This window comes from Castanea sativa, chromosome 1, assembly GCF_040712315.1.
Source record: "Castanea sativa cultivar Marrone di Chiusa Pesio chromosome 1, ASM4071231v1".
NCBI lineage: Eukaryota > Viridiplantae > Streptophyta > Magnoliopsida > Fagales > Fagaceae > Castanea > Castanea sativa.
The window spans coordinates 88916422-88940720 of NC_134013.1; the positions used below are offsets into that span (position 1 = coordinate 88916422).

Genomic DNA, 24299 nt, shown 5'->3' on the forward strand with positions numbered 1-24299 from the left:
TATGGTTTAAAAATTGGCACTTTATCTACCTGAGATTAGCTCCGTTTGTCTCCCGTTATCCACCTCTGTTAAAAACAGGGGTAAATTTGTATTTTTGTTGTCCTTTTATATCTCTCTCCTTTCAAAAAAAAAAAAAAGAAAAAAACTGAAAAATTAAGGGAAAAGAAGATCAAAAGGCTAAGTTTTGTAAAAATAAAAACCTAACTTTTACATCTTTTCAAATATATCAACTTTTAGATCTTCTATTTTAAAATCTTCTCCTCTTTCTATAGAACACACACATAAACAAAGCCATCAGCAACTTTGTCCTAATCCTGGAATGAGTAAAGATTAGATGAACCAAAACATAGAGGCAACATCAACCATGAGTCTAGAAAGACATAACAGACCAAAGTTTTGACACATGTTTGAGCAAAAACAGAGACAAAAGTGAAGGACCTTCAACCTAAGCTTAAATGCCATAAATTAATGCAACTCTTTCAACAAATCAAACATAATCTCTCCGTGAATTAACAATTGTTCGCAATTTCATCCAGAGGATTGAATCCGTATAACGCTACTGCAGGAACATGAACAAAAGCCCGAATATGAAGTTCATCAAATTAGACATGGATAATCAAACAATCTAAAGGTCTCGTCAATATACCAAACCAAAAATAAATTAAAAGAATAAGAAGCTAATTAATGTCCCATTTTTTGATGAGTTGTTGTAAGTCTTGTAATGAGAACAACCTTCACTTTCTACGAGTTTGAACTCCTTTTGGATTTGGTTTTGCTTTTAACCTCAGACACCTAGATCGAAAAAAAAACAGAGCTGCACTTTTCAGTTTTCACCAGGGTAGATGCAAGAAAATTTCATCGCTGTTGCTGGATTGTGATTTTCTGCACCCTTATTCCAGTCATAGCACACCTTTAGAAAAAATAACAATGATAACAAAATTCAGTGCCAACTTAAATATAAAAAATAAAAGGACAAAAACTATTGTTTCAAGCCAATTTACAATAATATATGCTTTTGGCGGACAGGTTTCAAGCCAAGAGTGTCCATTATTCAGTTGACATAACTATAAGCCAGATCTCAATCAATCACATCTCTTCCATTTCACAAAGGTTAACCTAGCATTTTTGTTAAAATATCGACTTTAACGTGTTAAAATAAAAAATCTATAAGTTGATACCTAAAAAAGATGTAAAAGGTAGGTTTAAATATTTACAAAACATAGCTTTTTTATCTTATTTTTTATTGATTTTTAAGTTTTTTATGTTTTGAGATGAGAGAGACATAAAAGGGTAACAAAAATACAAATTTAGTACTGTTTTTAACAGAGGTGGGTAACGGGAGACAAACGGAGTTAATCTCAGGTGAGTAAAGTGTCAATTTTTAAATCACAGGTAGACAAAGTATTTTTCGGACAAACCACAAGTAGGCAAAATATAATTTTCCCAATAATAATTTAAGGGAAAAAATTTATGGAGTATTTAAATGAGGAAGTAGTGGATATTTAAAGTATCAGTAGAATTTATAATGCACATTTACTGATTTTTTTTAAAAAATTCTTCTATTATTGACACGAACAATGCTAGAAATATAAACTATTTTACAAAAAAAATTACAAACTGATGTGGTGAGTGATTATTGATAAATAAAAAAGTGATATTAATGGTGGGTTTAGATAAAAATGAATAAAATGTTGGCCATATCAACATCATCAATATCTTGTAAAAATGTTGTAAAATAGTTTGTGGTTATAACATTACTCGACACTTCATATGGCAAAAAAATTGACATGTACAAATAATTGTCTGACATGTGGAACTATTTTTCCATATAGATGAAGGATTATACAAAAGATGATGTGTCATTGTTTTAAGCATTCTTATAAGGACATGTGTCACTATTTTGTGCATCCACCAGTTTGTGGATCTAACTTTTATCTTTATATGTTTCTCAAACCAAAAAAAAAAAAACTTTTATCTCTATATATTAAGAGCATACTTTGAGTTAGTTATCACATTTTTTACTCCCTAAAATACCCTTAATATTCCTTGCTTAATATTATTTTTCACAAACAAAGAAACAATGGTATAAAAGTAATTGACAAAAATTTCGTTTTAAAAGCCATAAACACAAGTACAGCAGCACAAGAATAAAAATCCAAAAAGAAAACTTCCCAACTAACATAAAACTCCTAAATTTTAGGACATTATCTTTATAACAACATTTTAGGACATTATCTGAATTACAACTCACATGGTGGTTACCATTTAATAGTTCTGCAAAATGTTCCACTCCCTACGACACCAAAACTTCATTTCTCTTATGCCCTCCCCCTCACAGAAGAAAGGCCCAATAGCTTCCATCAAAATTGCCTTTCTTACCAAGGTTTTGTTGTAAATATCATTCGTTTCTCTCCTACTGGTAAGAACCAACCTATGTTTTTCACAAATGTACGTTTGGTTAAAATTTAAAACCTGGATAATTAGCATAATATGTATTGCAATTGTATCAGACTGATGACTTTTGAATGCAAACTATAGTATATTATGAAATACAATATGTGTTGTTAAGTTATGATTTTTATCATAACATTAGTATTGGCTTATTCAATGACAAAAAGTGTTGTAATTGCATAAATTTATTTCCTTATATCTTTGTAAGATTTATTTGTAATGGGTATAGTATGAAGTGATGGAGATTTGATCAAGACAGCTAAAAGTCACATGAGGAGCATATGCTAGACGCTAAAAAGTCAAGTGTCAGCTGTGGAAGTTGAAAAGTCATGTGCTAGCTGTGCCAGCCGTTTTCGCGACTCAGGTGACCTGCGCATAACCCGCGAATTTCACTGGTTAGAGGTTTTTTTAGTGTGATTTATTTGCCCATCACTCATACCATATATACCCTCATTACCCACAGAAATGGTAAGGAGCCTATTGAGAGAAAAACCCTAAGAAAAGTTTCTACAACACACCCACCTTATTAGAGAGAGAAAGCTACTAATTCTTAGTGAGAAATTTTTGTAGTCTCTTTTCCTTTCCTCTTCCATTGTTATACCCTTTGAAAGGAGATTTGTACCCAAACACTTCCCACACCCATTTAAATTGTTGAGAGTGTTTTTGGAGCTTGGGAAAGATTAGAAGATGCCAAGGATGGCGTATGTAATATGAAGTTTATTGTGAGATCCGGAAAGCTAGAGAAAACATGGTTAGGCTTAACCTTATTGGAGCAAGAAGTTTGGAAAGTTTAGGTGCATGGGGTAGATTAGACTTGAAGAATCTATTACTATTCATATATCTCAACTAATTTTCTAGTGGATCATTTTATCGCTTGGAGGGGGGCAGAGAGATTTTTCGCCGAGTTCTTTAGTTTCCTCTTCGATAATACGTGACAGTGTTATTCTTGTTAGGATTAGTGCCTTTAAATTCTATTGTATGATGTTATATATGATATTATGTTGTGATTAATAAAATTATTTTATTATTATCTAAAATAATGGTAATATGAATATTTGGATATTATCATATAGTCCATGAGGTGCATAGTATGTGATTTAGTCACAGAAGATATAAATTACAAGTTCTTTGTAAACTCAGAATTTTAGTTCGTAGCCGGTGATGAAATTGGACATTTCATCTGTAAAGACTATAACATATCAACTAAGATGATTTGTTTTGATCATGGAAGTGGAGACTTTTAGTTGGTATGTTGATATGTTTTAAGAGTTAAGACATATTGAATTGGACCGCTGTGAGATTTATTCTCCTCCTAACAACCGTCAAATGAATAATAAATTTCAGGACTTCTATTTACGTGAACTCTTAATCCTAATAGAATAATGGACAAGATCATGAAGTGTAGGTTGCTTTGATATATCAAGAGTGAGATCTAAAGTCACGATCAAAACCTCAGTATGTTGGGCAACCACATTTAGTGCTGAGGGAACATATATTCTCGAGATGGAATTCATAATCTCTTAATAGAGATATAAAATATTATCTTAAGATAAATTTAATGAGTTTGATTATTTAGAGTGTTAGGCTTAAACATTTTAGTAAGGAGTCACTAAAGTATATATTTATGAAATTGTATTTCATAAATGTATTATAAATAATTTAAAGGATTAAACCGGGTACTCAAGGATTAAGATGTAGTAATCTTCAAGGTGGCAGTTTACATTTATGACTTTGTATTATTATGAATATTTTATGAAGGAGTTGCATATACAATAAAGTCTTGGAATATAATTTATTAATTAGGCCTAGAGTGCAATTACATTTATATAGTGATATTAAATATAATTAATGATAACTTTGGACTTATCAAGAATTGACAAAAAAGCCCAAGGCCCATTAGATTTGGAGTCTTATTTATTCCCTTTTGGTCCCACTCAAAACCACATACTAGAGCCCAATTGAAATGACCCAAAAAGCTAGCCTAATTAGATAATCAGTTATATAGAAGGAAAGAAACATACATAATTTTATGAGACACAATTGTGAAATGGTATGTATGTGAGTGTAAGCCCCTCTCTTATTCTCCCTTTAATTGATTGAGAGACCACACTTCTTGGGCGTTAGTGAAATTGGAGTAAAGATTAAAAGTGTTTCCAAGGGCTTCTAATATTTGGTTTTGAATTTCACCACACCAATGTACACTCTCTTGTTCTTAAATTCTGAAATTTACATAGTGCATGTTATCAATTGCGAATAAAGTAGATCCGATAATTTTCTGTTGCATATGTTTTATATAGATACAAACCATGTTTTTTCAACAATCCTCGTGTTTGTATCTCTTTTCCATTATTCTTTAACCATTAAATGCTGTTGTGTTTTTGATTAATTATGTGTTAAAGTAGTTTGTCATATTGGGTATAGCTTATATTTATCATTTCGCACATATATTGTTTGAGTATAAGCTTGTGTTGATATTTTTGATATTGGGGGTCTAAACATTCACTAGTGTTTTACACACCAAGTGAACTTTCATGCGTTGAGTAATATGTTTGTAAATCTTTTCTTCTTCTTCTTCTTCTTCTTCTTCTTTTTTTATTTTTATTTTTTTATTTTTTTATTTTTTTTTTCAGTCAAACATTTACTACAAGTTGAAGAATTATAATCATGCCAAAGGTCTTCTACTATCTTAGTTTCTTGGTTGAATGGGGTTTCTTTATGATTTTCTTTCTATTTTGTGGATTCTAATCATTCTTTGTATTTTTTTTTTTTCATTTGTTTATTTGTTCCATGATGTGAGCTCATTCCTTATTTCTAATTCTTTGTTTTTATGGAAGTTCTGGGACTTCCTCATATCCCATCAAACTGTGATAAATAAAAAATTATTACACTAAATTCCAACAAAAAAAGAGTTTTATTGCACGCACTAAGTGCGTGTAATCAGGCTAGTATTATATTATTATTTTAAGCATTCTTAAAAAGACACGTGTCACCATTTTGTACATCCACCAATTTATGAATCCAACTTTTATATTATATTATAAATGGACAGAATTTTTTGTTTTTGTTTTTGAAAGTTCATATGGCAGGGTTAGTGAAAATATCTCATGATTGAGAATCAGGTCAAAATTTATATATATTTTATCGGTAAAGCTCACTCATAAGGTATGAAAGCGGAATAATAAGCAGGAACAAATCAAACAATGTTACAAGCATGTATGAGGAAATAAAATAATAAAATTCTCAATTATCAAGGACAACTCATAAAGTTAATATCTCAAGAGATGTCAAAAGACCAAAGCGGAAAAATGAAACATAGTGGATAAGGTCCAACTTACCTCACAAACGCTGCAATCACAGTATCACACCGAATCAGGACCAGTGACAGAGCCTTCGAACCTAAATCAATGAAATCAATTATAAAATATTTATTTTGGTTTTTTTAATAAATAAAATAGAATTTTAACTCATGGTATTCGTTCCACAATAATTATTCTTTATTATCAAGTTAAGATATTAATTAATTTATAGTATAAGTACTATAAGAGATTTTTTTACCAATTAAACTAACTGGAATCTACTATTAAAGATAACACCTAATATATTAAGTCAAACTTCAACAACAATCTTCTATAATTCCACAAGATCCATTAATCCTATAATTAATCAACTAAAGCAACATAAATAAAGGGAAAATAACTTCAAAAAAAATAAAATATTATGTCCAAGAACATATCTAGGAAATTAAAAAGAAACTAGTCACTAATTTTTTTTTTGTTCAAAAACTAGTCACTAATTCGTATAATGTACAAGAAAGCTTAACAAAAAAAAAAAATATATATATATATATATAAATATATATTTTTTGTCTCACATTGGATGTTTCACTTCATGCTCCACCAATTACAACTTGCTACATATCATTTCCCCCCTCTATATAAAGTGCCACAAATCATTTATATATAACATATGTTTAATTAATAAGTATTAACAACTAGAAGGTCAAATTAGAGAATTTGTAGGAAAAAACTTACATAATTTAATTAGAATTTGTTTAGAGGAGATCAAACCTCATTTAATTAGAATTTATTTAATGTTGGTTTACTTTATAAAAAAACAAAGTGAGTTGCACTAACATAGTTTATGACTATTTGTAATTTTAAAGCCAAATTTAAAAAATATACACATACATTACAATGATGGCCTAGAAAAAAAAAATGAGATGTCAAAACTCAAAAGTATATGTGATAATATGAGAAGAAAACAACAAAAAATTAAAGCCTTCCATTTTATATATATTATAGATTTTTCTAAACGATGGGTGGGCTAGATTCAGGCAAGTGGGATGTTTATTTGGCAAAGCCAACAAATTTGGTTGCAACAGTTGTCGAGGAAAGGTTGCAACGATCACGAGAAGGGCGTTGGAATTTGGTAGAATGGAAGTGCCTTGAATCCATAAGACCAATGGAATGTGGTGATTTTTCGGGTGATTTGGGCTAACACTAGCTTGGAAAATAATTGCACAAAATCTTTTGATAACTACACAGGTTCCTTGGTATTGGGCATGACTAGGAATGTATGAACACTTCATCTGAAGTGCCGTACCCATGTTGCAACGGTGTCTAATTTGCAATATTGCGTTATAATTTTTCAAAAATTGCTCGTCATTGTATCGTAGCCGTACCCATATTTGTAGCTGTGTTCGTGTCTGTGCATCCTGTGTTCTTTTTTCCTTTTAAATTACCAAATGATTTGAAACTTATGGTCTCATTGATATTATCTGAGTTCAAAACATAAAATTCTACCATATATCATCATATCTATTTAAGAAAAAAAAATTCAGTGTCACACTTACTGCTCGTCTTTTTTGGCTGGCTGAGAATCTTTCTTCTTGTGATCAACTGGAGCTTCGACATTACTTCCCATGAAGCGAAGCGTTACAAGAATGGTGTAATGACTAATGTAATGGAACACAGGATGGGGCCACCCCAATGGGAATATCAACATAATATAATTTGTAGAAAGAAAGGCAATGAAGGTGATTCCCATGACCAGACCAAGAGTGGCAAGCCAATTAACTTTGCTTACTACTACATATACAGCGGCCATGAATGCCAAGGACGTCGCAAAGAGAGCTATCCCGAGAAAAAATAGAGCGCAGCGAAAGGCAGTAAATGCTACGTGATAGTCACCCAGTTGTGCCCACATGAGGATGAAAGTACCGATGATGGAGCAATACATACCTATGGTATCACAGACAATGAAAACCTGGAACATCCCTCTATGTACCAGGGTTGCCATGCCTTGATCTTTTTTATGATCAGAGGATTCAGAGCTATTGATACCACCAGGCACAGTTAAGCCAGCAGCAAAGGTCACAGTGGCCACTAATATTGTTACCAAGGAAAGCAAATTGACCATGTCCTTAATCCGATTTTGATTCGGTGGAATCCTTCTTCGTCGCAAGATTCTCGTCCCTATAGGAGTTAAGGGTGTATTCGCTGAGAATAAGGCCCAAACTGTATATCTCTGCAATGAAAATTGAAAATTAGGAAAATACACAAAACGGCATGTGGTTTTCCCCTACAATATGGAACCCACTCGAGGATTTGAATGCAACACTTAATCATGATATTGTTTTATGCGTAGACCTTTAATACTTTGAGGTTTTTGAGTACAACAAAAAATTCCCAGAGAATCTGGTTCATTGAAGCGGACGAGTCACTCATGAGGGATCCATATAAGAAGTTCCAAGTTCTAAAACTGCAGTAGGTTGCATCAGTGAGTTATTTACTGAGATTGTAGAGTCTAGGTACAAAACTACAAATGTTAATATATTGCCTTAAGTTGGGTAGGTTACCTTGTAGTGGTTTTTTCTTTGGAAAGTTCTCTATCAAGTTTTCCACTTATCACCATATTGTGTACGTATCTCATGCTTTTATATTGATTTTATTATCTTGTTTTATGATATGGCTTGTTGCTATTTTGTGGGTAATTTAATAATATTGTGGAACACATAACAGAGTTACGGTAGTAATTAACTAATAATTCCACTGCATATTTAACAAAGGGTCTAAATCAGATTTAACATTAATAATCTACCATAAGTTTTTCTTTTAATAATAGTAGTTGGGACATACGAATCATGCTCGCACTATGTGGTCACTATAAATATTACAAGTTGTATCATGTGACTCGTTAGTCGTTATAAGTATATTATTAAAATTATTAAGGAAGTTTAATTTAAGTGAAACTCTATTATCAAGTTTATTTACTTATAGTTTCTCAAAAAAAAAAAAAGTTTATTTATTTATTATTTTTTTATAAAATAAAAATAAAACACCCTTCAAAATTCAATTATAAAAATTTTCAAGTTATGCAAAAGCTATGATGCACAGGTAAGGATATGAGTATGGGTATGAAATGGGTACAGATACGGGGATACAATGTTTTTTGAAAAACTTAGGATACGATGTGTCAGAGATACGTGTATTAATAACTTATTAAATATATTTTATTTATATTGTTAAACATATACCAATTCAACAGCAATAAAGAATAATAAAGTGAATCCATGGCCATTCAATGATGTTTAGAACACAAACCAAGATCTAAAAGAGTAAATAACTGATAACTAGGTAAGTGTTCAACATTTAAACCAATGTATAAAACATATAAATAAAAATTATTAAAAGTTTGGGCTATCTCTCACTATCAAGGGTTGGGTTAATTAGAACAATATCCAAGTCATATCACTGGTATATATCCTAGATGAATTGATATTTGTTTTTTTTTTTTTTAATGACTCGGTATGTATCTTAGATGTATTTGGTATGATATCCAAGTCCTATCACTAGTATATCCTGGATGAATTGATATTTGCTTTTTTTTTTTTTTTTAAATGACTAGGCATATATCTTAGATGTATTTAGTACGATACCTATACGATATGTATCGGATATGAGTACATGAGCATAAATTGGAGTATCCGTGCATTCTAGTTTAAAAGGAATCTTATTATTTGTTTCCAATTGTATAATTTATATTTGGTTTTTGATAACAACTTAGACTTATAGTGCATTTATCATTAATTGAAAAAATATTTTTCTTTCTTTTCTTTTAGTTTTGCTAATTATTCTATTATACAAATTTATTCATATAAATATTATTGAAATATTTTGTTTAATTTACCTATACTTTTTTATTAAGCAGTGCATCATGAGCATAACACTAGTAATAAATAAAAATTTTAATTATAAATGTTTGGTATATTGTAATAGGTCCAGTGATAGAATAACTATTTATGTGGAACAATTATTAGATTATTTTGTTGAATTTTAATTACAAGTAAAAGTTAAGAATAACCATTTCTTAAATTGTGGAATAGTTATTCCTTTCTAGAAGGTTTTATTCCTTAGTAGGTGTAATAACTTCTACAATTAATATATTTCAAAAAATACACAATTTACTATCGCACACCCTTGGTGCAGTGGTCACTCCACAAGTATAAATGCTTGTGGGGTGTGGGGGGCAAGGGCCGGGATTCAAGTCTTAGGAGGGAGCTTCACACACATATACACTTAGATTAAACTAGAGTAGAAATTCTATCTTGTATAAAAAAAAAAATACACAATTTTAATATACACATAACAATTATAAAAATAAAAAACAATCTCTTTCTCTCTCAAATTAATTTTTTTTTTAAAGAAATACAACTGTATAAGTAAGATGTTTCATAAATATAGAACTTGAGTTTTATTCTAATGACAGTTGTAGTTACTCAATTACAACATGATAAAGATTACTATTCTTATTATAATCTCATTTAGTGCACCAAACTTGCACTTAAAAATAAAGACGGTCACTCTATAAGTATAAGTGTTTGTGAGGTGTAGGGGTAAAAGCTGAGATTTAAGTCTCTAAAAAGGAATTTCACACACATATATACTTAAATTATATTAAAGTGGAATTTCTATATTGTATATATATATAAAAAAAAAAAAAGACGGGCGAATGAGGCACATTATACATGATCTTAATATGCATTCATTTCATCTCATTTTGTTAGGGCCGTTTAGAAAAATCAATTTTTTTATAGGACTATAATATAATTTATTGTATTTTATTTAAAACAGGTACAAGTTTTTAAAACTATTATCCTTAGGTGAAAGAATAGTATTAACTTTTTAAATAAAAGGGAAAGATATGTCAAGAAATTTAATTATTGACTTTTCACAAATAACTTCATTTTGAGACCTCCCAATATACAATAAAGGACTAACAGTTTCACAAGGGAGTATCATTTATCCTATTTAAAAAAAAGAATAATGCTAGGGACACAATAATTCTACAATATTTTCAATTTAGCATGTCAATTTACACATGAGACTACCGCAATCCCAAATTTAATTTTTTTAATGACATGGATAATAAAGAATTGTTACTGATTTTAATTTGAGCTCATCACTTAAATTATTTTCTTATCCACCAATGATAGTCAGTAACAACTTGTCATTTAGTATTTGTTGTGAAATATTGTGTAACTAGTATCTCTCAAAATAATATGTATTATTAACTCCATGCAATTATGACTATTTGCTCTTTATAGAAGCCATACCTCTGTAAATGTAGTGGGCGGTATACTCCCACAATCTGCAAGAACATCCAAAGCAGTCAAGCCTGCCATATTTGTGAGTTTTAAATCAATTCTCTTGTCCCAAGTGAGAGAAACCACAACTTTAGGATGCAGGTTCATCGATGCCAAATGCACAGCTGTGTTTCCACCATTGTCTTTTGCATTTAAAAGCTTCTCAAGCTTTGGGTTTCTTAGTATGTTCTTTACCACAACGTCTTTTCCACTCTTAGCTGCAACGTGAAGAATATTTTGGCCCTCTTTGTTTAGCAACTCCGTTGGATCAGGCCACTGTTCTTCGAGCAACACGTTGACTACATTTACATGTCCATTTTTACATGCTGCGTGAATTGGAAAGTCACCCTTTGTACTCCTTTCAAGGGTGCTTTGCCTAGAATAGTGTAGCAGAAATTGAACACCCTCAAGATAACCTTTGGATGCTGCAAAATATAGCGGAGTCTTCCCTTTTTCATCTCTTATGTGGAATAGAACTTGCTTCGTCTTGGCTATTTCTTCCAACATATCTAAATTAAAAATAAAATAAAATAAAATAATTATTTTAGTGAAAACAAAATTTAAAAGACTAATTAAAATAGAAGCTTAATGCCATGGGTACAACATTTTTTACAACTGCTGTTGTGGTTGGAGCAATATCTTTTTCTTTTGGATTCATCATTGAGTCATTGACACCAATTTTATTATGCATCAATTATAACATATTATAGCAATAATTGTAAAAAAAAGTTATGAAAAATATTATATTATCTTATTGAAAATAGAATAGCAAGTAATTGATAATGCTCGAGCCGACAGTACCTAAACTTCTTTGCAAAATGACAGCATAAATGGGGGATTCTCTTCGAGGCCTGCCAATCAACTTATCATTTCCATCTACAAGCTCTAGTAGACGCCGAAGAATATCTTTATTGCCAGTTTCAGCAGCGAGACAAAATGGAGATACACCTTCTTCATTCAAATAGTATGCCGTTTCTGAATCTTTCGAGAGCAAATATTCCACCTCAGCCAGACCATCAGCAATGACAGCCTCATGTAGGGCTGTGTTTCCTACCTGATTCTGCATTCGTAGTAACTGCATATCATCGTTATATTCATAAGCAAGACTAGGCCCTTCTAAAGGGTTTCCGGATGTTTGTTTGCCAGAGTCAACTGTGAGAACTTTTAGTACGTCAAGTTTTCCACGTTTGGCAGCAACATGAAGTGCAGTGTCACCTATGATGTTTCTCCTCGTAAGAAGGGAGGGATGATGATCAATGATGTCTTTAGCTATCTTTTTGCTACCAAAGCTTGCCGCCTCGTGAAGCAAGGAATTTCCTGACGGGCTCGTTCGATCTAAAATGTCTTTTTCTGTTGAAATCCGTTGCAGTGTATTTCTAAAGGCATCAATATCATCTTCTTTTACAGCTTCATACAAGGTAGGATCCATCAAATTATATGCCCCATAATCCGGAACCACCTTCTTAAGATCAATCGGATGTTTCGGTTTCTCCTCTGTGGAATGTTCCGGTCGTTTGAAGTAATGGGAGACGAATTCATCGAAGATGCCTTGGCAGGCGGCGGCGGGGTAGACGCAGCAGCAGCAGTTGCTGACTATTATGCAGCAGTTGCTGACTATTATACAGCAAAAAATGCAAGATTCCCAGCAAGATTCCCGGCAAGACTCCAAGCGTTTAACTATGGAACCCAAGCATAGGAAGATGTAACGGGGCCAGCCTGTTTCTCTCCTAGATCCTCGCTCAATTAACTTTTTCGTAAAATTAGAAGGCTCAACAAGTCTCCCCATGAAACCTGCAAGTCTCCCCTTAAATCAATTGAACTCATACAGGATTTTGCTTATACTGTGCAAGTGTGTACTGTATAGTGCTATAACTCTATAAGGTATCTCTTGCCTCGGCCATGTAATGCTAGCCAATCTCCCAGCGATAGCAACCCCTTCCGAATTTTCTCCCAGCAATACCCAGTTCCATTATGTAGTACTTTTGCTTCACGCGCGCTTGCACATATACGCACATGCAGATATAGATATACTTCTTTTAATAGTTATAAGAAATTATATATAGAGGGCGTTTGGATCCAAGTCTAGCGTCCACGTCCGCGTTTTAGTTTTTTTTTTTTTTTTTAACCCAGCCGCAAGGTTGGACTTTTCAGCCATGAACAGTGCACAAATGTACTGTTCATGGGTCTCACAAATTTTACTTTTCAGCAACTTTTTCATTAAAAATGGGTCACACGGTACTATTCACACATTTAAAAATTATTTTGCTACAGTGTTTTCAGTTTTCAATTTCAGCAAAATAAGTTCTATCCAAACGGACCTTATATAGTTGAACCATTATAAATGAAAAAGAAAACTCTTAGGTTTTGTTTGGTTGGAACGTTAAAAAAAGTAGAATGATAGAAAATGTAAAAATGATAGAAAATATAGTTTGTATGAATTTACTGTCATGCCTCTCATAGATAAAAAAAGTAACTAATTGGAAAAAGACAAAAAACTAAAGAAGGAAATTAAAATAATAAAAAAAAGGGGGGGAAAGAGTTTACACGTAATGGCGTGTATCAAAAAAATAAATGACAAAACAGAAAAGAAAGCAAAGAAAAGGAAAAAAAAAATACAAAAACTATGAATAGTAGAAAACCCAGCACATTAGCATAGGGGTGTTTTTTGTCCAAACATTTTTTTTTTCATGTTTTCTTCCCAATTTGGGGAGAAAACTGTGGGGGTAAAGTAGATAAAATATTTATTTGGGCCTTGGGCCTGATTTGGCTGTGTAAGTCTGTCCGAGCAGAGCTTTTGAAGCCCACAAGCCAGTGCACACTACGAGAGGTGGAGGAGTCGTCCGAGGAAGAGTACCTCTTCGGACGGGCCCAGTAAAGGTCATGGGACATACCAAGGGGTTTAGAGACAGAATTCCGGAAGATCTATTGGGTAAATGCGTGATCCACGCAGTGGTTGGAAGGAAGAACGTGTGAGAAATATTAGAGGAGAAAAAGCTGCTACCACCACATTAAAAACCCTGCACCTACTTCCCTGGCCGCATTAATGGGGAAATGACCTCTGAGCAGTGAGGTTCAGCTTTCCAGCTGGTATTTGGAGGTTTAAAGAAGGTGCGGGATAGGACAAGTATCTGGGGAAGAGATTGGTAATGCACGTTAAAGAAAGAAGGAAGAAGAAGATGGATACAAGAGAAGAAGAGAGATATAAAAGAGAGGGGAGGGCAAAAGGAAAGGGGGATCGGATACTAAAACTGTATTTGTAATATTGTTCTTAAAAGAAAGAAAAACAACACAGGTTGTCCTCGGCTTATGTCCGAGGAGAGATTCTTTGCTGTTCTCAGCTATTAAATACGCGGATAATGACTAGATTCCTTTTTCCAACATCCACAGTCTAGGTTTCAAGCCCACACTCTACAAATTTTTATTGTATAAGGCCCTTTGGGCCTGAGTCCACCTAGCGATTGGACCGGGTATAATTATGCACTTACAAAAATATTTTGGTGGGTTTGGGGAGAAAATACCCAGGCCCCACAATTTTTTTCCTCTCTTTCTTCCAATCAAACACCCACTAAAAACATCATCTTTCCACTTTTCTCTCCTTTTTTTTTTTTTTTCATGCTCCCTAAAATCATCCCAATCAAACGTACCCTTAACTTGCTTCCTCCTTCCTTTGCCTATTAAAACTGCTCCCTATAGGTTTGGTCCCATTAATTTTCAATATAAAATTCCAAGATTATCTTTATCTCTTGCATTCAATTCTTAGGATTCTATTATTACTTGATGCTTAATGCTTATTGTAATTAATTAAGAAATATCGTCAAATTATGCGAAAATAATTGGGTATTGAAAGCAAATATAAATGTAGGGTTTGATAAACCCAATATACCCAATAGGTTTGGGAATTTTAATTAGCAATATACCCAATTGATTTGGGAATTTTAATTAGCTAATTGGACAATTGATTGGAGGTTTATATCATGAAGTATTAAGGGATTAATGGTTGGTTTTGTGGTCGTAACTTTGAAGTGCCAAAAACCCAAATTTTAAAATTGGGAACTTTCATTATGTACTTATATATGATTGGGTGGAACCTATTTGGATAAATTATTATTATTATTATTGTTGTTGTTGTTGTTGTTGTTGTTGAGATAGTTAGAAATATTTACATATTATATATGTTGCTCCTGCAACTTGAACCTACTCCTCTAAACACTTATGGCTTGTTTGGTAGCCAAGTTCAAACAACGATTTTTAGTTTTTAAACATTGAAAATTGTGGGGCAAAAAAAAAAGAAAACATTTTTGGTATGAGTGTTTTATTATGTGTGTTTAGTTACAGTTATCAAATTAGGGTGTTTAAAACATGTATTTTGAATACTCATCCATACCAGTTTTTAGTTTTCAAGTAACATTACTAAATGGCATTTTCGTAAATAAGTAGAAATCTATGGGAATCATTTGACAAGACCTAACATAACTACAACTCTCTCTCTCTCTCTCGCAACACGCCTCATCTTTTTTTTTTCTTTCTTTTTCTCCCATCTCTTTCACACTTCCTTCTCTCTTCACTTTTAGATTTCTTCATCTCTCTCTTCACCTCCATTACTTCTCTCTCTCTCCAAATCACAGCAAGATCATTAGGAAAAACCAAAGTAGATAAAAAAAAAAATACAACATCACTGATTAGAAAAAAAAAAAAAAAAAAAAAAAAAAAAAAAAAAAAAAAAAGAAGCCCAAATTGCTTCACATCTCTCTCTTCCTGGTTTTTTTTTTTTTTTTTTTTTCCGAAAAGGATTTGTTAGTTTTTTAGAAGAGTAAGGAGAGTGGGTTCCTGGGTTTTTTTTTTTAGTAAATGATTGTGGTTTTTATAATTTTTTTTAAGAGGAGGAATAATGAATTTTCTGGAAAGGAAGAAGAGAGCAAAGGAAGAAGAAGAACCGAAGAAGACCAAACGAAAATAATGGGAAATTACCTCTCCTCTAATAGATATTAATAAAAAAATTGTATATGTCAAAAATTTACCACTTAAAAAAAAAATACATACACGTACCAAATACAAAATTATGTTTTATCACATTTTAAAATATGTTGTTTGAAGATGCTATGTTGTTTGTCAGATGCATGTTAGCGTGTGTGTGAGTCTAGAGAATAAGTTTTTAAATAATTTTTAATAGGGTCAAGATATAGGATACAATGATGGGAGGCCAACCTCAAGGTTGAACAATCTTGGGTGCCTATCACCTTCCCAAAAGCGTACCTTAACTCCGAATTCAAACTCTAGTAATATGATCAAAGGTCCTTTCTTGAAAGGACGCTATATTCATGGTTCCTAGATCATATAACTAGGCGGCGACTCCATTGACCCTCTCTCCCTTGCCCACACGCGATTATTGGCGTCATGGGCTCCCTTGGTCGCGTTTGAACATTCGCGAAGTGTTGGCACTGGTTGCATGCTTTGTCGAGGTCATATGACAAAGCGAGCAACTCTGATTTGTACCTTCTGTGCTTCATTCCTGTCTTCTGGAAGTTGTCCTTCTTTCAAGTAACGGACGATAGGAGCCATCCATTCATCTTGTTCCTGTATCTTTATCACTTGTTCTCCCTCAGTGCTGGGTTGTTCCCTTGTTTCTATGCATGCATAACTCAGGAGATATGCCATGTCTGTCTGATGAGGCTAGTTGTGCTAAGAAATCAGCTTCAACATTCTTTGCATGAGGGATTTGTTGGAACTCAACATTATCGAAGTACTGTAGGAGTTCTTGGACGATCTTCTGATACTTCTGCATTCTTTCTTCCTTCACTTCATAATCTCCTTTTACCTGGCCAATTATAAGCTGATAGTCGGCTTGGACGATGAGGGTCTTGGCTTCAAGTGCTCTTGCAAGACTCAATCCTGTAAGAAGTGCTTCATACTCAGCTTCATTGTTGGTTTCTAGGAACTGCAATTTGATCGCGTACTTCAGGATGTCTCCTTTTGGTGATATGAGTACCACACCTTCTCCTCCAGATTTCTTGGTGGCGAACCCATCTGTTTAGACCGTCCATGCCTTCTTTTGGGGCTCTTCTAATACTTGATGATAAGTGAATTCTGTAATGAAATCAGCGAGGACTTGGACTTTGATTGCTACTTGAGGCCGATATTCTATGTCGAACTATCCAAGCTCTATAGCCCATTGGACGAGGCGCACTACTGCATCTATCTTGTTCATTATTTTTCTTATCGGTTGGTCTATCTTGACGATGGTGGGATGTGCTTGAAAGTAATGGCGTAATTTTCTAGAGGCAACTACTAAAGCGAAGGTGATCTTCTCTAGCCTTGGTTAATTCGCTTCAACTTCTTGAAATGCTTGGATGGTATAGTACGCCGACCTCTACACATCTTCCTCTTTCCTGATCAATGCCGAGCTTACTCCCGTATTAGATACTACCAAATAGAGATGTAGCTTCTCTCCTGTGACTGAAGGGCTTAACAATGGCGGCTGTGCTAGGTATTCTTTTAGTTTCATCAGGGCTTCTTCACATTTGTCAGTCCAATGAAAGGCTTTGTTCAAGACTTTGAAAAAGGGTAGGCACTTGTCTGTCGCTCGAGAGATGAATCTATTCAGGGCTGCAACTTTTCCTGTTAAGTTCTGTACTTCTTTCACTGTCTTTGGGGATTTTATCTCCATTATTGCATTTATCTTGTCTGGATTAGCCTCTATGCCCCGTTCAGATACCATGAATCTCAAGAACTTCCCTGATGGAACAGCAAAAACACATTTTGTTGGGTTTAGCTTCATTTTATACTTATGTAGTGTGTTGAAGGTTTCCCTCAGGTCATCCAGGTGGTTTGCCTCATCATTACTCTTCAATAGCATATCATCTACATATACTTCCACATTTCTGCCTATCTGATGAGAGAACATGTGGTTCATCAAACTCTGGTATGTGGCCCCAGCATTCTTCAATCCAAAAAGTATCACCTTATAACAGTATAACCATTGGCTAGTGATGAATGCGGTCTTCTCTTGATCCTTTTTATCCATTATGGTCAAATTGTAGCTGGAGAAGGCATCCACGAAGCTTAAGATCTTGTGTCTGGCAATTGAATCTACCAGTTGGTCGATCCTAGAAAAGGGGAAGCTATCTTTTGGGCATGCCTTGTTGAGATCTGTGAAGTCGACACACATCCTCTACTTACTGTTATTCTTCTTTACAATCACTATGTTGGTTAGCCACTCAAGGTAGAACACTTCCCTTATGAAGCCTGCCTCTAGGAATTTCTCAACCTCTTCTGCTATTGCCTTATTGCGTTCTAGTAAAAATATTCTTCATCTCTGCTGCATTGGTTTGCACTCCAGATTAACATTGAGACGGTGCTAGATGACTCTTCTTTCGATTGCTAGTATATCCTTGTACTTCCAAGTGAAAACATCCTGGTTCTCTCTTAGGAAGTTTATTATCTTCATCTTCTTTGAGGTTGAAAGCGCTGAACCCATCTTGAAGACTTTGGACAGATCTCCAAGGATGACCTTTGCTTCTTGTGGCACCTCTGACGGTTCGAGGATTGGTTCAAGCTCGTCTATCATCCACGTGTGGTTTTCCCCTAATGTTAGGGCAGCTTGATAGCACTCTCTTGTGAGGACTTGGTCTCTTCTGATTTCCTCTATACCATGGGCTGTAGGGAATTTCACCTTAAAATAATAGGTCAACGTCGTTGCTTTCAACTTGTTGTGCATTGGTCGTCCAAGGATGACGTTGTACGTCGATAGGCAATCTACCATGAGGAAATCAATCTCCTTAGAGACTTGTGCTGGATAAGTGCTTGCGATTATGGTTAGCTTAACATGCCTTTGGGAATAACCCTGTCCCCGGTGAAACTTACCAATGGGGAAGTGAATGGTCGAAGCCTCTCTTTGTTCAGCTTCATTTGTTGGAAGGGTGGCAGATATATGATGTCTGATAAGCTTCCATTGTCTACTAGTACCCGATACATGTTAAATTCTTCCATCTTGAGCATTATTACCAGTGGATCATCATGGGTCTGTCTAAAGTCCTTCTCGGAAAAGTCGATGTTCGGTTCTCTGCATCTAAGCACTTTTGAAGATGGGAACTACGAGTGTACGCTGTTCACTTCTCTTGCATACACCCTCTTTAGTGATTTGGAGGATCCTCCCGCTACCAATGCTCATGAGATCATCTTTATTTCTCCTGTGGGGGCTTTATTGCTCCCTATCTCTGGCTCCCTTTCCTTCTCGTCCCTCTATTGTCTTCTATACAGCTCCGTTCTTCGTACAAACTTCTGTAATTTTCCTTGACGGATTAGGGTTTCTACTTGATCCTTTAGATGCCTGCATTCATTAGTACAGTGCACGTGGTCCTGGTGAAATCTACAGTAATTGCTTTATCTCTTACTTCTACTAGAGCGTAAATGAGTCTGGGCCATTGCAGAGAAGGTTCGTCCTTTATTTGCATCAATACTTGCTCGATAGGCATCACTAAGGGAGTGAAGCTAATAAACTTAGGCCTTCAATCTCGAAGGTTCTTCTTTTTGTCCAATGCATGCCCAGTGCCTTGTCTCTCCTTCTTCCTGTCAGGGTTGTGGCTGGCTCCTTCGTCTTGTTTCCTTTTGGTCGTCACACCTTCAGCAGTCACAACATCCTCTGCATTCATATATTTTTGGGCCTTGTGAAGTAGTTCTGCCACTGTTTTCAACAGACTCTTGGTGATTGAGAAGAAGAAATCTCCTGGTAGCAACCCTGCTTGGAAGGTCGTTAGGATGACTTGATCTTCCACTTCGTCCACCTCCAGCAATTCTTTACTGAAGCGCGTCACATATTGCCTCAGTGATTCTCCCTCTACTTGGCGTATGTTGAAATGACGAACAAAACGTTTGTTGAGCTGCTCGAAGTTGGCAATAGTGCTCGAGGGTATCTTGCCAAACCACACCCTAGCTGCGCATTTCAACATTGTTGGGAAGACCCTGCACATTACTTTGTCTAGGGTCATCTGCAAAAGCATCAAAGTTTTGAACAACTTGATGTGATCCAAGAGATCTCTTGAGCCATCAAAGGATTACAGCTAGGGAAGGCGAAACTTTGGTGGGAGTGAACGGTTCAACACTTCAGTTGTAAATGGTGAATCCGTCTTTTGAATCATTCCATCTAAGTTCTCTACAACTCTCTCTTTTACCACATTCCTGTGCTCATCCATCTCCCTCATGCTTCGAAGCTAGCTCTCCATTCTGGACAAATTTTCTTCTTACATTCTCGTCCTCCTATTGGCCTGACTATCCGTTCCTTCCTCATTATGATTTCCTTAGATCCTCTGACGCTTTTCTTCATTCTGATTCTCCATAGTCTGTTGTCATTCCTCATTCTGGGATTCAACGGCTCTCCTTAGTTCTTCAATCTGGTGAGTCACTTCTTCTAAGCTAGCCATTAAGGCTTGAATTTGTTGTCCAGCTTGTTCGGAATCCATCTCGTGTTACAAGGTTCTCTTTTGTCACTTAGGGAAGATGGCTTGAATAATCAGCGTTACCCACAGATGGCGCCAAATTGATGTTGCGAAAAATCACCAAGTTGAGGACCTCGTCTCACTGGATGGACGATCTCGTGGTTGGTCATGTCTTCGGTGAAAACCTACAAGAAAACTTGGGAAAGAAGTGTAATACACCGATATAGTGTTTGCCAAAAACACTTCGATACTTAAGTCAAAAAGGGAGAAAATTGTTTAGAGAGAAATTCACTTGGAGTGGTTTTTGGATGAGTATTTGTGTGTACTTTTAGATTTTCTTGTTCCTTTATTTTATAGTTGTTCCTCACCTTAATGGACAATGAATGTCCGTATTTATGCTCAACAACTAGTATGTTATCAATAAGAGCTCTGAAGTGCACAGCTCACTTATTACCGTTACTCCGTCCATTACGTTTCATCATCAATGCGCATAATAAATATGTAATGCTTGCTGGGATCATCATTAAAGGGAATGACAATCCCATGTTTTCTTTTGACTCATCAAAAACCATGTGTTGAAATCTGTCGTGTTATCAATATCATCCCCCGCAAACTCGATGAATCCAGGCAAGTTCAGTAACACCTGTAGCAAGAGACCAATATTCGGACTCCGTGGAGGACCGGGAAACAGTGTGCTGTTTCTTTAAAAGCCACGTGATTGGATTGTGACCCAAGGAAGACAATAAGCACTGCAGTATAATGACGATGATCATGAGGATCATCTGCCCTGGTCAGCATCGTTGAAAGAAGAGAGTCGAACTGGGTCAGTGACGTCAGTCTGAGAAAAAGATGCCGTGATTAGTAGTACCCCGAAGGTGGTGAAGAACGCGTTTAGAAGCAACTAAGTGAGAATTAAGCACAGGGAACATGCATATACTGGCAGAGGGAATTGACAACGTAGGCATGCAATATCAGTTTAGTAAATGTGGCGTATTGATTTGAAGGGCACCCATTAAGTTCCAGTAGAACGCAAGATTGGAAAGAGATTCTGACCCGATAAGAGATTGTTTGGAGGAGGTAGCATAAGGAGTGGAGGCAGGGCATCGAAGTGTGAATCTTAAACAGAAACGATCAAGCGATGTTGTAAATCAGTATCAGTGAGGCATTTGCGTTAATGGACAAAAAAGCCATTGGGCTAATCGTCAATTTGTAGCCCAAGAAAATAGTTTAGGGGCCCAAATCCTTTATATTAAATGGGGGGAGGCTAGTGATTAACACAGTATGGCAGTTGGTGAGTAAACTAGTCAAGATAAAGATAATGTCGTCCACGTAGAACGGTAAAACAGAAACGCAGGGCCATGGCGAAATATAAACAGAGATGAGTTTGCCACTGACACAGTGAAACCAAGGGAAGTAAGATGAACAGTGAAGCGCTCGAACCAGGCGCGTGATGCCTGTTTCAAGCCATAGATGGACTTGTGCAAGTGGTAGACATGGTGAGGCCCCGAAGGATCAACGAAACCCTGAGCCAAGAACACTTCTGCACGAAGAATACCGTGCAAAAAATTGTATGTTGTCGTAGACGCCATTGTATGTTGCTGCAAATTCTTAAGGGAAATCACAATTTACCCGTGTTTGTCTCTATCACAATTTCGTTCACAAATTTTCTATTGATACATTGTATTTGGATACCGCTTCTGTTTGGATACAACTTATTTTATTGAAAACTGAAAATACTGTAGCAAAATAATTTTTAAATGTGTGAATAGTGCCGTTGACCCTTTTTAATGAAAAAATTGCTGAAAAGTGAAGTTTGTGGATTCTGTGAACAGTGCACAGGAGCCACTGGTGTGCACTGTCACACAGAAAAGTAAAAAATCACGGCCAAAAAAACAAGGGGGGATTGCAGATGCAGAACGCGCTACTTTTCAGCTATTCAAACGTATACTTTGTTGAAAACTGAAAACATTATAGCAAAATAATTTTCAAATGTGTGAATAATACTGTGGGACCCATTTTTAATGAAAGTTTTATTGAAAAAAAAGGTTTGTGTGTGCTATAAACAATGCACAGTACCTACTAGAAAAGCATAAATTTTGCTCAAACCTCTTCTCAAAAAAAAAAAAAATGCAAAGAGAAAATGCAAACGTAGACCCAGATGCAGTGCTTTTAGCAAAACAATATGTGGCGATTGAAAATTTTGTGAGATTAAATTGTGACAGGGGAAAGTTGTAATCTTCCCTCTTTTATTTAATAAATTCTCTCCTTCCAAATCTAATCACATAAATAGTTCAGAAGATTATCGGTCCAATATATGATTGTGTATATCTCAATGGTCTGTGTTTGTATATGAGGGCATGGACGGAGCCATGTTTGGACTTGGGGGCAATGGCCCCCCCCATTTTTTTTAAAAAATTATTATTATTATATATATTAGGTACTAATTTTTGCAATTTTGTTTTAGAAAATTACACTTTTGCTCCCTTAAAAATATCATTGATTCTTTTAAAGTATTGTTATAGTTACAAATTTTTCTATAACATTTTTATAGAAAGTTAAGGTAACAAATTCTTATTGGTTCGCATTTGGGCTTATTACTTACATTATTAGTAATTTGTAAAAAGGTTTGTAGTTCAAACATTTTCCACATTTTAAAGACCATTACAAAATATTTATATGTCTAAAATCTAAAAAAGAAATATACAAGCCAAAAAAAATTAGTACAACAACAAAAATTATCAATAGTAAAACTAAAAATAAATAAATAATTAAGCATTGTCAACCAATTTTACTTAAAACTAAAAATCTAACCCTTTAAAAAATTTTAAACAACTAACAGTTAAGCGACTAAGTAGCAACAAAGTCATTGCACACAACCAACAGTAAAGCTGCCCCTAATTCTAAGTTCTGGCTCCGTACCTGTACGAGGGTACTCTGTGCCTGAGTGGAGAATCTGTGGGTACGAAATTTACTGTGTGTGTGGGTGTGGCTGTGAATCACGTATAAAATGGTAAGAGTTAACAGCACAGAGTATATTTAAACACAAACCGTGTTTATTAGGTGATGTCATATGAGCAGAGAAATGGTGAGCGGTTTCGAGTTTACCCTTTTATTTTGTTGTGTCTTTTTGGGTCTTCTTGGCTGGATTTTCTGGTTTTGTTCCTCTGTTCTCGATCTTTGCTGCTGCTGTGACTGCTGATGCTCCTGTTCTTCTTGGATGCTCTGGTTCTTGGTGGTGGTGATGTGATTGTGTAGTTGTTGCTTGCTGATTGTGAATCTGCTGCTTTTTATTTTTCTGATCTTTGGCTAAAGGGGATGATGGGTTTTCTCGGTGGGATGAGGTTTGACAGTGTGGTTGTTCTTGACTGATGGTGAGAATGGAGGATTTGTACTTTGTAGTGAATTTTCTGGTTTTTGGTCATTGTTGAGGGAGATTCTCCGGGTTTCTTTCTCTACATTGGCCTGGTAAAGTATTACCTGTACAACACAATCAATATTATCTATCCCTATAAGCAGTGGTGTAGTTAGGATTTTAGCTGAGGGGACAAGATTAAAATAATATTAAAAAGATATTAAGTATTTTTTTTTCTTAATAATTATGTGTTACTTATGAGGATCACAAATTGAATTGTCATGAAAATTTGTAATAAGCAAGATTTTCACAATATTTTCACAAGAAATTATAAGTAGTAAGTTGTTACTAGTTCAAATTTCAACCTATTACTGAAATTAATTTTTTGCTCACCAATAACAACCTGTTATTTAAGATTTTT

General features: G+C 34.8%; 1 protein-coding gene across 3 annotated transcripts; it reads right to left on the bottom strand.

Annotated features, from left to right (window-relative positions):
• Positions 1-443: 443 nt before the first annotated feature.
• On the bottom strand, positions 444-23992 carry LOC142607673 (protein ACCELERATED CELL DEATH 6-like). Of its 3 annotated transcripts, none has more exons than XM_075779247.1 (7): positions 23632-23992; positions 23446-23515; positions 11897-12886; positions 11066-11604; positions 7304-7977; positions 5787-5847; positions 444-910 (listed from the first exon to the last, which is right to left on the bottom strand). In XM_075779247.1, exons 3-6 carry the CDS (start codon positions 12879-12881, stop codon positions 5811-5813), a joined length of 2235 nt encoding a protein of 744 aa, XP_075635362.1. In that variant the 5' UTR covers positions 12882-12886; positions 23446-23515; positions 23632-23992; the 3' UTR covers positions 444-910; positions 5787-5810. The 3 variants fall into 3 exon arrangements, with proteins under 3 accessions (XP_075635362.1, XP_075635373.1, XP_075635382.1); XM_075779267.1 differs by lacking the exon at positions 444-910 and adding an exon at positions 2266-2431; XM_075779258.1 differs by lacking the exon at positions 23446-23515.
• Between the last annotated feature and the right edge of the window lie 307 nt (positions 23993-24299).